This window comes from Branchiostoma lanceolatum, chromosome 18 (assembly GCF_035083965.1).
Source record: "Branchiostoma lanceolatum isolate klBraLanc5 chromosome 18, klBraLanc5.hap2, whole genome shotgun sequence".
In the NCBI taxonomy this organism is placed as follows: Eukaryota; Metazoa; Chordata; class Leptocardii; order Amphioxiformes; family Branchiostomatidae; genus Branchiostoma; species Branchiostoma lanceolatum.
In genome coordinates, this window is record NC_089739.1 from 13,457,623 (window position 1) to 13,472,439 (window position 14,817).

General features: G+C 40.1%; 1 protein-coding gene across 1 annotated transcript; it reads right to left on the reverse strand.

Moving 5' to 3' along the window:
• Positions 1–1,716: 1,716 nt before the first annotated feature.
• LOC136424421 (3-oxoacyl-[acyl-carrier-protein] reductase FabG-like) lies at positions 1,717–9,406 on the reverse strand. Its single transcript, XM_066413020.1, has 9 exons — positions 9,308–9,406; positions 8,085–8,224; positions 7,514–7,606; positions 6,102–6,240; positions 5,411–5,451; positions 4,583–4,652; positions 3,846–3,882; positions 2,627–2,690; positions 1,717–1,885 (listed from the first exon to the last, which is right to left on the reverse strand). The coding sequence occupies exons 1-9, from the start codon at positions 9,342–9,344 to the stop codon at positions 1,727–1,729; spliced, it is 780 nt and encodes a 259-aa protein (XP_066269117.1). The 5' UTR covers positions 9,345–9,406; the 3' UTR covers positions 1,717–1,726.
• Between the last annotated feature and the right edge of the window lie 5,411 nt (positions 9,407–14,817).

The window sequence follows — 14,817 nt, forward strand, 5'->3', positions numbered from 1 at the left end:
ACCTGCCAAGTAAATAACATGAAAATCCGTCGCTCCTTTCTTCAGTTATTCTCCTTGGAAAATATTTACAAACACGCCATTGCAGTTCCAGTGACACATACCAGGGGGCCCAAAATCGACCTTGACCTTTCTCCTCCCAGCACCTACCCACATACCAAATATCATTACAATCCATCCACACGTTCTTCAGTTATGCTGATTTTAAGCGTCCGGTGACACATACATACACACACGGTGACACAAACATACACACACGCGCACACACACGCAAACACACTAACTTTGCATGATTTGCACTTCAGTGTGTAAATCTCTTTCCAACCTACCTGCGTACCAAATAACATGAAAATCTGTTGTTCCTCTCTTCAGTTATACCCCTTTAGAACATTTTTACAAATAGGCCATTGCAGTTCCAGGGACACAAACCAGGGGGCCCAAAATCGACCTTGACCATTCTTCTTTCAGCGCATACCCACATACCAAATATCATTACAATCCATTTACACGTTCTACAGTTATGCTGACTTTAAGCATCCGACGACACACATGCAAACGATTTACCTCCTTACTTATGCAAATTCGGTCTCATTTGCATAGTTTGCACTTAAGTGTGTACATTTTGGTCTAACCTACCTGTGTACCAAAGAACATGACGATCTGTCGATCCACTCTTCAGTTCTTCTACATTGAAGATTTTAACAAATACGCCATTGCAGTTCTAGTCACACATGCCAGGGGGCCCAAAATCAACTTTGACCTTCCTCCTCTTAACACCCACCCACATACCAAAAATTATTACAATCCATGTAAAGGTTCTACAGTTATGGTGACTTTAAGCGTCCGGTGACACATACATACACACAAACACCAAACGCAAGCAAAACAGTATCTCCATGAAAAAGTCTTTTTTCATGGAGATAAACAGTGAAGCGAATGTCTGCATACCAGTGTTAGTTTGGTTTAGATACAAACATATAATAATACGTAAATATACCCAAGTAATCTCTATAGCTGAGTAAAGACACTGGCACAACATCGTAAACAAAGTTTTTTTTATTCAAATCAAGCGATGTAAGTACATGGAAATCTTGTCGTGGCAAGAAGAGTGTGGTTCGAAAGTCTATACTACCCAGTAAACGAAAAGAATAAATAAATGAACCAAAATTTTGGATTTGCACAACATAGCCTTCTGGATGCAATTTCATCATCGCTTTATCATTCATATCTAACTTGTATTACATTACCGGAAAACTGCCTCATGGCATAACGCACCAAGTTTGTACTGAAAAGTACAAGTTGCATATCTGGACAGATTTATTTGATCAACTCACACCGTAAAGGTCACCCCTACTCTTTTCGGTAAGTGTGATGGGTTCTTTTACATACACGAGGTATGGCTCTCCTCAAACACAGGACCTCCACTTGATGTCCTATCCGAGGGACGTCCCTTACCAAAGCTAGGTACTCATTATACCGGTACTGTGTTGTGTTCATGTCAGCTCCTTCAATAAAATTCAGCACTTGGACTCACACAATGGAAAATCATATCAAGCTCAACATAATCTACTTGCATCATCTATATGATGCCACTATGATATGCTTTACTTGCAACCATCTACATAATCCAAAATCCAAACAGGCAATGTTGGCATTGAAGCCATCTAGCGACAATTTTAACTTAATCATTCGATAGAAAGAATCAGTTCGGAATCCTTTTCATGACTAGTTAACGAGGACACATTGCGTGCCTTCCGCCATCGATGGGGACCTGGGCGCCAGTTATAAAGGAGGCGTCCGACGAGGCCAGGAAGGCGATGGTCTTCGCTACTTCTGAAACATCTCCGACCCTTCCCAGGGCATGGGTCGACTTGGAATGTTCCAGAAACTAAGGGGAAAAAAGAGAGAGATGTTGAGGTTTCATTTTCCATCAATTACAATGGTTATCATACAACATTGGAGAGACACGCCCCAAGCAAAGAACCAACTGCATTTATTGATAAGGCAGGGGTCCATCCAGGTGTGGGTGGATCAAACCTTACCCAGCTTGATCTTAAAGGCACCCAGAGCGATTTATGAGTCTTGAAAATTGGAAATATTCTAGTTGCTACAATCTTTATGAAATTGACATTTAATGCCACTGTTCACCACATTTGCGTGCGGATTTCTTATCGAAAGTGCTCAAAAGCGGTACAAAAATAAGCTAACATGGTGATCTTTTAATTTCCCGCGCCAAGTGTAAATAAACCGATACCATAGCTACGGCCAGTGTCCTCAGTCAAAACGTAGACATGCAAAATTAAAACAAAAAAATTCAAATAATTGGCGGACATGCAGTCATTCTCTCATTGATCAAACTGCTAATTGTGATGGACAGTCAGGATCAGTCTAGGGCTTCAATTTTTTATCAGTTCTCACCACACAACGACATCGTATCTTTACTCCTTTAATGTCGACATGTAATGGTATAATGTTATTGGAACTTACTATGTGTAGGAAATTGAAGTTTTTTTATTCAAGTTTCAAGCCTCATAAAATGCTCTGGATGCCTTTAATGCGCAAAACTGGTGTGTAATGTCTAAAGGCGGTTTACGGGGTATGGGAAACGAACAAGCCAAAGTTCTCCTACCTTGGCATACGCTTCTTCATCCAGGCCTGCAGTCTTGTGAACGTTAGTAATAATCACACCAGGGCTGTGAACAGATATAAATGATGAAGTTATAAACAAAGCCAAGATTTTAGCGAAGATTCAGGAGCGAGCTTAATAGTATATTTTAGGCCCGTTTCACAAGAATTCCCAGAATTTTACAGGAATCTGTCCGTGGACGCTGCCTGTCACTCTATACATGTACCTTGTTAGTAAGGTCTGGCATTCCGGCAAGAATTCCCAAAATTTTACAAGAATCCGTCCGTGGACCCCCTGTCACTCTATACCTTGTTAGTAAGGTCTGGCATTCCAGCACGCAGGTCGATAACAGATGTCCTGCTTACGTGGTGTCCGATTTCGTACTATTAGGAGCGTGTCAGGGAGTTACACGGAATCTATTGTTCTTGGACTTTCAATTCAACCCAGTTGATCTATTATCACCAGAACTTGTTGAACACCATGCCCCCCTTAAAAACAAAACCTCTGTGGACACCAAATCTTCAGACTGCTTGGCAGATGCCTTACTGACTTAGTGCTTTGGTAACAAATATTATCATGGCAGAACTAAAGAGTGCTACGTTGTTACTTTCTTTACAGTGAAGTAAGATCAACCCAGACACCTTCGCTATGGCAACAATTTTTACCACACTTATTTCTCTTGAATGTAATCATTGAGACAGTTTTAAGCAATTTCAACACATTTTGAAACTCGAATATCCAGTCTATCAAATAATGACCTGAAACAGTTTTTTTTTTCATATCATAGAACAGTTACCAAAGGCTGCATGATCAAACCCAACATTACAACTTAGAAAAGTAATAGCTAGGTCACGGTTTAAAGTGCACATGCACGATGTGATGCATTAGGCCACAGTCGCCACATTAATTTAATTTCTTCGTTAACGGATTTTAATAATTTTAGCATGAGGACATCATTATAACAGAAGGCTGGGGTGAAAACTTGCACCTGACCCTGTTTACTCCCTGAAATTGTGTGCACCAAAGTACAAACTTTCCTCTGAGATCCTGTTTTCATGACTTGATTTTCCAATCAAGCATTTTTTTTTTAATTCCGTTAACCAACAAATTAAATTATCAAGATTTTTACATAACACATTGCCCTAGGCCTTCAACTTTTCCCACAATGCTTCATACTGTGCATGTGCACTTCAGTACCATGAACTAGCCTATTGAAACTTACTTGACAGAATTGACCCTGATTTGCTTCGAAGCTAGTTCTGAAATAAGAAAAGTGCTTCTGTATCAGCGTTGGTCCAGATTAAGATTAAATTCATGTTTTACTTAAAGTTTGTTCATTATTCTGGAGCTAATTTTGTCCATTTTCAGTCAACCAATATGATGGTTCCCTGAGTTTGAACCTGAATCTTGAGTTCTGGTCCATGCTTAACGGCACCCAGAGCATTTTATGAGGCTTGAAAACTGGAAATATTCAAGTTGCTGTAATCTTTATGACATTTACATTTAATGCCGCTAATTGTGATGGACAGTCAGGATCAGTCTATTAGTATTAGGGCTTGGATTTTCTATCAGTTCTCACCACACAATGACATCGTATCTTTGCTCCTTTAATGTTGATATGTAATGGTATAGTGTTATTTTACTATGTGTATAGGATTGACTACTATAGACATTTGAGTCTCTCTAATTCAAGTTTCAAGCCTCATGAAATGCTCTGGATGCCTTTAACATAAGTCAAATCACACACTATAATCATGAAAGTGAAAGTACAAAATACATTATACCCATTCCAGACATGCAGCCCAATCCACCTCCACCAAATTGTAGAAATGCAAAATAAAATTTGAAAAATGCAAACATTTCACAGACATGCAGCCACTCTCTCAGTCATTGGTTGAACAGAAAATTGGTTAATTACTGCTAATTGTGATGGACATTCAGGATCAGTCCATTACTAACCAAGTGCGACACATCTTGTAAACTGATCCACAGCTGACTTGCTCATACAGTAGGCAAGAAGCCCAGCAAACTGCAAATGAACCATAACAAGATGTAAGAAAAGGTTTCGTCAATTTCATTTTGATTTGATTAGAATTGCAACAGTGCAATACACGTGGGACACAGGCAGCTATTTCTGGTGTCGTGACCCACACACATAATAATTTGATATACCCATTTTTACACTTGGGTGGAGTGAGGAAAGTTGTGTAAAGTGCCTTTTTTCCAAGCGCACAAGATATGTGGCATCAGGGGATTCGAACCCGGGACTGCTGGGTTCAGGGCCGAAAACCCTGCCGTTACGCCACATGACCAATTTGATTTTAATTATTAGTTCTCCGATTCACTGAACTGGATGGTTAAAGGCAACCAAAGCAATATTAGGGCCAAAAAAAATAAATAAAAGAATGCTGAAATCTTTATGGTAGTGACATTTACTAACATTGTTTAGCACATTTGCGTAATAACTTCATACTTTTAGGATTTTAAAATCGTGCAAAATCATGCCGTACGATGATCCCCTTAATTTCGCGAGCCTACAAAAACTCACGACTTTCGGTGAGTTGTCATATCACAACAGCGTCATATTTTTGCATCATGGATGTTGCTATACATTGTGATAGTGTTGTTTTAACTTATCGTATAGAAATGACTAAATAAATTGACTTTCAAAATCCAATTTTTCGGACGCTGATATTGCTTGGATTTCCTTTAACATAGAAACAGTCCTATTGACGCTTGGTTAAGAAGAAAAAGGAGACAAATATTAAAGAAGGAAGTTCAGTTTACCGCTCGCATTCCATTGACACTGGACACATTCACAATGGATCCTGGAGGTAACAAAAGAAACGAAAAGAATCATGTACATTTTGATTAGTGCCTCTAATCAAGGTATCTTTCTAGTCAAGCCTTTGAGGTTTAAATATCATCATATATTGAAATTTTAACGACAGGCAACATAGGAACATACACACATACACACACACACACAGGCAACATAGGAACATACACACATGCATATACATACATGTACACACACACACACACACAGAGACACTCATACACATATGCACACACATGCACACATGCATATATACAAACACACATACACACAAAGACACACACACACAAACACACACTAACACATCATAACACCCACATCAAAATATCACCCTTAGTTTGTGTGAGATGGGGCACACAAATCTGAGTCAAACCCACCACACTGCACACTTCCTAACACACACACACACACACATGAACTAACACACATGCACACACATCAACACACACACACACACACATCATAACGCCATAGAAAATATCACCCTTAGTTTGTGTAAGATGGGACACACATAGCTGAGTCAAAGTCACCACACTGCGCACTTCCTAACACACACACATGAACTCACTCACACACACACACAAACACACACACACCAACACACCCATACACACACTACAACACTAAAGAAAATATCACCTTTAGTTTCTGTGAGATGGGGCACACATAGCTGAGTCAGGGCCACCACACTGCGCACGTTGACATTCATCAGTTTGTCGTATTCCGCCATGTCTGTTGTCTCTATGGATGCCAGGTGGGCAGTTCCAGCATTATTGACCTGTGTGGATATTGGATATGTAGATTGACCGTTCTTTTGGCCGTGTTGCATTACCTCGCTTGTCGGGTTATTGTGAAAATATCAGTGGTAGAATTTTCTGTATAATGGGCTTTTTGACACTAACAGTCATTTTCGTGTCAAAAAATTTGTCATGTGTTTAGTTCCACGGAAAAATGCCCAATTTTGCGCCTCATTTTTGACGGGGAAAATACTCTTTCCCTCTAATATTTACTAAAATTACAGAGATTGAAGAAACTGAAACTCAGGTTTTTCTTGTAGCTACTAGTAGAGGGATATCCTTCATTCTCATACACAGCTGTTTTGGCTCAGAAGTATTTCCTGGAAGAGACGGTCGCTAGACTTGAGGGTGTGCAAACTGGAATTGAGACCCAAAATAAACTAAGGGGTGCCCCCTTAAATACTCTTCCCTAACCAACAATTGTTTGGTTAACCAGGTAATTAGTTAGTTGGGTGGTTAGGGGAAAGTATGAGCCCTGGTAAACTAACTAGAAGGGCACTTTTATTTGAATGAAAGCTCATCTGTGTTAGTAGAGTACAGTGAATCAAACATCTAAGGAAGGTTGGAGTTCTGACCAAAAATTCATGGTGAGTTCCTTCTTTGTGTTGGATCAAACTTGAAAACTCAAAAACTATACAATAGGATGGCACTTTGATTATGCAAAGTATGTCCCAATATTAAATTGAATTTCTATCTTACTATGTACATCTCTGTCTAAGATACCCGCATGCCCCAAATCAGATAAATAAAGACAACAAGTGGCATCGCAGTGGCGAAGTGGCAGGGTGTTTGGCCCCAGAACCAAGAGGTACTGAATTCAAATCCAGGGTTCCCTGATCTGTCCCATTGACGTCGTGCCCTTAGGAAAGGCACTTTACACGACTTTCCTCACTTCACTCAGGTGGAAATGAGTACCTAGCTTCGGTTAGGGACATCCCTCGGATAGGACGTTAAATGGACGTCCAGTGTTTAAGGAAAGCCACACATCGAGCACGTTAACCCATCGCACTTATCGAAAGGAGTAGGGGTCCTTCCCGGTGTGCATGGTTCAAAACTTACTGTCCTATGGCCACACATGGGGCAATTGTCATATTGAGGTCACCTGCGCGCCGAATGGCAGTCGCTACAGACCCTTGCGATCTAGCTCCGCCAATGTGCGCTCCTCAAAATTCAGCCCCTGGCTGCAAAGAGAGAGTATTCAGCCTACCCAATAATAATAAAAATAAAAAAAAATAAAGGAAATGAGTTCCATACCAGAATATCTACCCTGCCAAACTTCTGCACAGTTTGTTCCACCAGGTTTTTCTGTAGCTGTTCATCGCAGATGTCTCCTGTCACAAGCAGAATCTGAGTGAGGAAAAAAGGAATGTTAGCATAAATAACGTTGTCTGGTGTAGCATGCATAGTAGTTAGTAGTACATTGTAGTAGTAGACTGGTTTATTATTTGACAAAGTGAGTAAAACTTACTAAAAGCTGTTGGTAGCCCGAAGAGCTCTAAAATTGTACAGCTTTGTCATCACATTAATCAGTGATTAGTGAAATTGCCACTGGACCAATTAAGAAGTCGTGAGTTTGAATGCCGACTGTGTCGCTCACCCGACATGCACGCTACTGGAAAGGGTTACAGTCCTTGTGATGGTACATTAAGCTGTAGTCCACTGTTTATTGTAGCAACATTCCCAGAACCTAAAACCCTTCAGCAACAACCCTAACCCACTACCTTGACACTCGGTGACAAACAAAATTTGAAAATCTCAAAAACTGCAACACTTACGATATAATAGTGTTACAAACAAACAAACAAACTAACTAACTAACAAACACCTTGTCTTGCGGAGTCCCTGCCTCCACACAGGCCTTTGCTGTGGCCTGCAGGTTTTCCTGGTTCCTCCCAGTCAGAGCCAGGTGCGCTCCCAGCTGGGCAAATTCCACAGCTGTCCCCCTCCCGATTCCAGAACTCGCACCTGGAGGGGTGAAAACACAAGAAACACTTTAAATTTAATAGTCATCAATACAGCATCTATTACTTCCTGGATTTAATACTTTAGGATACAAGTTTAAGTTAAAGTTGAAGTCCTTCTCGCACCACAAATGTTGCCTATGGCAGTGCCCAACTCCTAATCGAAGCCCTTGGGCCACACACTTGGAATCACTACAGCATGGACTATTCCACTGGTAGTGTTGTGTGTTTTACTCCCATACTCTTTCCCAATGCTGAGTGCTATGCAGAGAAAGCAGTGTGTTAAAATTTTCCAAAGTCATTGGTATGACCTAGCCGCGGGGATCGAACTCACGACCTACTGAATACAAGGCGAACACTCTACCCACACAACGATTGCACATGGCTTTTGAAAAATTAGTAGGAAATTGCAGGAAAAGCATGTTCAATCTATAAGAAATTTTAGACAATGACCGTCACAAATTTACAACAAATACAGCCATAACTAGAGTTAAGTATTTGTGCTACATATACTTCAGGTTTGCTATGTTAGTTAAGTGATTATGGGGTCTTTTTATAAATATGAATTGGTACTGATTTTTCATTTCAATTAAATTAAATGTGTGATCGTTGTGTGCCGATTTCTTAAAAATAGAGAGAACACTAATGACCCCAAAAAACACCCCTCCCAATGAAATGGTATGGCTACCCTGCGACCTCACAAAATCAAAATGGCGGCCACCACACATGCCAACGGATCTCACAAAGGTTTTGCTACGCAAACCTGTAATTAAGTCAAAGGCAAGGCATCCCCCCCCCCCAACACTGCAGCACTATATATAAAAATGCACATAACAATTTGCATATATATATATATATGTAGTTATGTAAATGGTAAAGATGAGGGTTTACAACTGTTTCTTTGACACTGATTTCTAGTAAATCTTATAGCAAACGTAGGCTATAACTGCATGTTACAATTCGCCTAATTTCAGTGACGTTTCGTTCAGCATAAATGACACGCCCCCCTCCCCATTTCCACAATACAACATACAAATGTGTTATCTCTAAAAATGTGAAGCGTTCAAACTCATGTTCACTAGCTTACCTGTGATGATGGCAACCTTTTCTTTCAAGTCAGGCATCTCTTGGCGGAGGAATTTAAGACAGTGAGGTACTATTTGGACGCTGAAACAAAGTTTTCTGTCTTCGGTCTCACAGCGCAACCAAGTTTTTTGGTGACTAGATAGCATCAAACCGTCAAGAGATACTTGTGGGGAAAAGTACGAACAACAAGAAAGATAATACAAAAACAACGTTTTGTAAGATTATAAGCTATTTTGGATGATAACATAGGCAGGGAATTAAATCCGTTAGAGTTACATTTTGCACGAAGACAATTTGATTTTTTCCTTGTACTTTTTACGTTTAGCTGCCGTTTATTTCTTGAGGTCATTGACCCGAAGTTGGCGACCGCGCTCTGATCTATATATGGACATGTATTTTATTTTGCAAACCAAAGTGGATTCTGGAGTATTCATATCACAGATACGGATATAATATTGGCAAGGATGAATGTTAGTTATTAGAATGATGACCAAACACAGTGTACACAATATTGGGGTCATCTTTACTGTCAACGTTTATCCTCAAAATAAACTGCGAAAGGGCTTGAAGCATTTTCAACTTCACATTATCAGAAGGAACTATCTTGATTACATAAATGACCAGTATATAAATGGTATTAAAACCTTAAGACTTATATGGGCTGTGAAACAACTAATTTGCAAACCTTTAAGAAGACTAACATATACTGCAAAGTAAAGCAAAATGAACTGTTGTTTTATCACATGCATTTTCAAAACATGAAAGTTTAGGACAATCTAACGATATTGTACTTTGATGAAGGTCAAACATCCAGGTAACAGTACTAAAATATATACAGTTCATACTCTAATACTGGATAAATTACAGATACTATATCCGGACGTTGCAAGTGACATCCATCACTCTTCTTCAGCGTCACTTCAGTTAAGGCCCCCTCTCATTGGGCTGCGGTACTGTGGCGGTAGCGTGCGGTAGCTTGGAAATGGCTACCGCCGCAGTGCCGTGCATAGACCTCGGCGTACCGTCCTAGTGACGTCTCAGTGCCGTACCAGTGCCGGTCCACACCGCCGGCGTGCCAGTTGAAATGGCGTTTTTTTTCAAATTTTGAAAAAAAACGCAAGTGGCAAAGTGCCGCGCGCTCGCCGGGAGCTTGCCGGGAGCTCACCGCGCGCGCTATTGTATAAAAAGTGATATGTCAGTTTCAAGGTTATACGTATATTCTATAACATGTTACCTTTGTTGCACCAAGTGTTATAAGTGAAAATCCTTTTATCATTTGAAATCAGTATTTGAGGCATTTTTTTATTGATTTTGCATTGTATTTTGATCCATTAACAGCTAGCACTGCGATTTCTGATTAATTGAAATCACTACCATCAAAATACAATCGGTTCATCTCCCTAGCTATTGATCTGTTTAAGAGTTTGGTTAAACCTATTTTACTACATTGTAGTGAGGTTGATGATTGTAGCTGTAGAACTTCTGATATTTTCATTGGGATATTGTTTTATGACACTTAAAATTAGATCATTGTACATTTATTCCAGTACGGAGGTTGATAGACTAGTCGCTCAGGAAAGGAATCAGACCACTCGTCTACATGCACTCGCCCCGCTCTTGTGCCATTCAAGAAACAGTACAGTGATAAACTGAACTTGATAAACCAGTCAGACACTGTATCGCAAATTCTACTCAATGTTTCGCCGTAATGGGTGAATTGGAGGAATTCCTATTGATCGTTGATAGTCAAACACAGTTGATTAGATACTCTCGCCAAGATTAAATAATTTACCTACTAGCAGGATTATTTAAAAAACATACGACACTTCATCGTTCGAAGAAGAAAATGACTGTCAATACCAACCGTTTTGGATATACATTTAAAGAAAGTGTGAAACTCACGTTTCTCCCTGGCTGGAGGGAACCACTTAGAAATTTTAGTAAACTCCACACATTTTATAAAATCAAAAATTACTTTAGCAGGGAAGACTTTATCACATCAATTCATAATAAACCGTTTCTAAGAAGTAACTACACTGAGAATCAGCGCACGTTATCTAGAAGTTGAAAAGGATCGACACCACAACACACCAGGTACTCACAGATTGTGTCCCACATGTAACGAAAATATTGAAGATAAATTGCAATTTGTGATGGCCATGGCCTGTCCCACTTATGGCAAAGAGAGAGATGCGCTGCAAAGTATTACTACTAAGATCTACTAAGACTATCTTCACCATATCTGGTACATTGTTGTCATGTCCAACTCTTATACCACCTACATAGGTCAATTTCATTATACTTCATCCTAAAAGCGAGGGAAAAAATAATCCATACATGGCTTTATTGTAATTCATACACTGTTATCGATAATATTTTGTACTTATAATTGTAGGATAGGTTAGCCTTGCAGTATTGTTGATTTAGTGCCATATATTGTACCATATACGATTGTCGAACAATAAAGTTCATTCAATAACTTGCTCATCTAGGCTTCAAACGCAAATGCGCCGCACGTCAGTGAGAGTGCAAATGAGAATTGGTGAAAGAAACGCGACGGTGCCGTAAAAATCTGCCGTGGCAGTGCCGCCGCAGTGCCGGAGCCCAATGAGAGGGGGCCTTTAGCGACTCCGCATATCTGCACCGGATATAACTGCACCGGTTAACTTAAAAAGTTGCGCTAAAATCGGCAAACGCGGTACAAATGAGACGATAAGTGCCTATGTGGAGGCACCATACCGCCAATATGTTTAAAATTGTTTTGACTAACAAAAGAAGGTGGTCTCCATTGACAATCACGTTGATAGCGATCGTATGGGAGGTCCCGGGCGGGTCACGCGGCGGGTCGTCAGCATAAAGAGACGCACGCCTGCCAAAGGCGGCATTGCGCTTTGGCAGACAGCATGCTGTACTCAACAAACATTGGTCTCTACCTGTACACTGTCTTATTACTGTGAATGCATTTAAGTTTGCGGGGATTTGATTTTGCGTTAAGGATGACATGGGGTGTTGTCGGAGGTTTTAGGTTCGCAGCAGCGCTATATTCACATACTGCTGCAATAATAGAGACCGGCGTCTTTACGTATACATCTAGTTGCAGTTCTCAGATCTAGTCGGAAACCGTACAGCGACTCGGCAAGCTTAAGGGCTACAGACGCGAGGACGGACATAGCAGTCGCATTTGACGGTGCGGTGCTGACGTGATCATCTGTCACATTCTTTTATGGCAGAGCTGAATCAAGCAACTGGATAAAAGTTTGAAACAGTCTGTCAAACCTGCTAACAAGTTCATACAGCACACCGAGGTTTATAAACTATTCACCTGTATGGTACAATGTACTACCGGTCCAGCTGGGCAATTTCGCATTATTGCTCCAGCCGGATAATTGCACCAAATACGCTGACAAATGGGATGTGAAGTTAAGCGGATTCTACTGTATTTAAAGATGGAGGTTTATGACATTCTAAGACAGTTGTAGGGTCCCTGCAGAATGTCCCGTGAACGACGGTCGGCCATCGGGCAGGCTCCTAGCTGGCGGGCACTCGTCATATCTCGGGGGTATATAAAACTGTACTGGAGCTCAAAAAGAAACACGACATACCAAGTTCACACTTTAGTTCTGCTCACCTGATCTGTAACGTCACACACTCAGTGACATGGTCTTACGAAGTACACATATCGAGTCTGTGCACTTGATCCGTATCATAACATAACAATACCTTATTTTATAATCTTTGGCGATAACACCAACATATTCCTTTTCCACAAAAACGTTGACTCTCTGATACAGCTGGTACATGGTTTGAAGCAAACAAGTTACCAACAAATTCAAGAACTGCTAATTGCCTTATTTTCTGTAGTAAAAATAAAAGTTATGATATCAATGAGTCCACAATGTTCCTAATATACAATAGAAACAAACCAACATTTTTGGGGTAATAGTAGATGAAAATTTAAACTCGAAAGCCCAGTCTACATCTCTGCTATAAGTAAAAAAAAATGCTAAAACAATTGGTGTTATTGTGAAAAACAAATGCATCATCCCTGAAAAGATTCTCACAACTATATGCAACAGCCTTATATACTCATATTTGACCTACTGTAACATTGTTTGGGGATGCGCCTGCCGTACAACTCTACACCCGCATATAACTCTCCAAATGAAATTCGCAAGGATAGCAACTGCTTCTCACTTTCGCTCACACATGACTCCTCTATTTCAAAAATACTAGACACCCACGATATCGATTTAATTTCCATTCTAGCAATTTCCCCAATATATTCTATATCTTCCTAAACCCTTCTTCACACTTGTTCACAACTATTATACCAGGCAAAGAAATCCATATTCCTCTCTTCCGTACATCATTAGCAGATTTCTCGTCAAGTGCAAATATATCACAATATGGAACTGTCTTCAGACAAATATACAAACAATCTTAATGTTTCTTAATTTTAAAGGTGCCCTGAAAACCTATCATAGCCGCCCTGTAGTAGAGTCACATGTCCAGTTATCATCTAACTTTGTTACGTAATCTATACAATTATTTGATCATCACTGTCTCTCGTTATCATATTCTATGTATTACTTTGCTATATTATTTATAACTTATTCTATGTATTACTTTGCTATATTATTTATAATAAGTTATAATCAAGTTTGATAAGTATAGACAAGGAGGGCCAAGAATAAGCTATAAACGCTATTTTCCTCCTCCTGAACCTGTTATTATCAATTGTTTATCGTATTATGTATTATAAATTTTCTTGTTGTGCAAACGAATAAAAAACAAACAAACAAAGAAACAGACAAATTATTACTTGTCCCAGTGGACTGCCGGCAACCGGAGGGGTACCTCTCGGTGTTTGTCACGTTGAGGTCATAGCATCGTTGTGTCCGCTGGGCCCGGGTAGAATTTAAGTCAGAACTAAATTTTTCTCGGGTCCCCGCCGGGCCCCCAAAAAAACGGTAGCCGCAGGGTGCCCGAAGGGGCCACGTAGGGGCCACGTCAGGAAGTGCCAAAAAGCGGCCCGGGAACTACCCGGCAGGGCCCCTTTTTCCAATTGTGACCGAAGCATAAGATAGTCACCACCAACACAAGTTACTCTGACTCTCAATAAGCTTTTGAAATGTAGTCAGATAAGGATTGATGTATGGCTATACCGTGAAAGAGTTAGCTTTATGTAACCCAGAATATCAATGACAACACTGGCTTACCATGCTATGTTTGGTAGTACCAATATAAGTAAAGGCATTGGCTGGCAGTTCATGTGCAGTTCTACCTTACAAGTTCTGCAGAGCTCCAGTCTATATAACTGGCTTTTAGAATACCATGTAGACACCACAGCTACAAGTCATATTTCTAGACATACAACTACCAAACATTTGAATTCAACTGCGAGGAGGGCATTTCCAAGTTGCAAATATAGATACAGTTACACTTTGAAACGACTTTGACAAGCTGACTGGAACGTTGATATTTGAACACAAGATTGATATTTTAAAACTG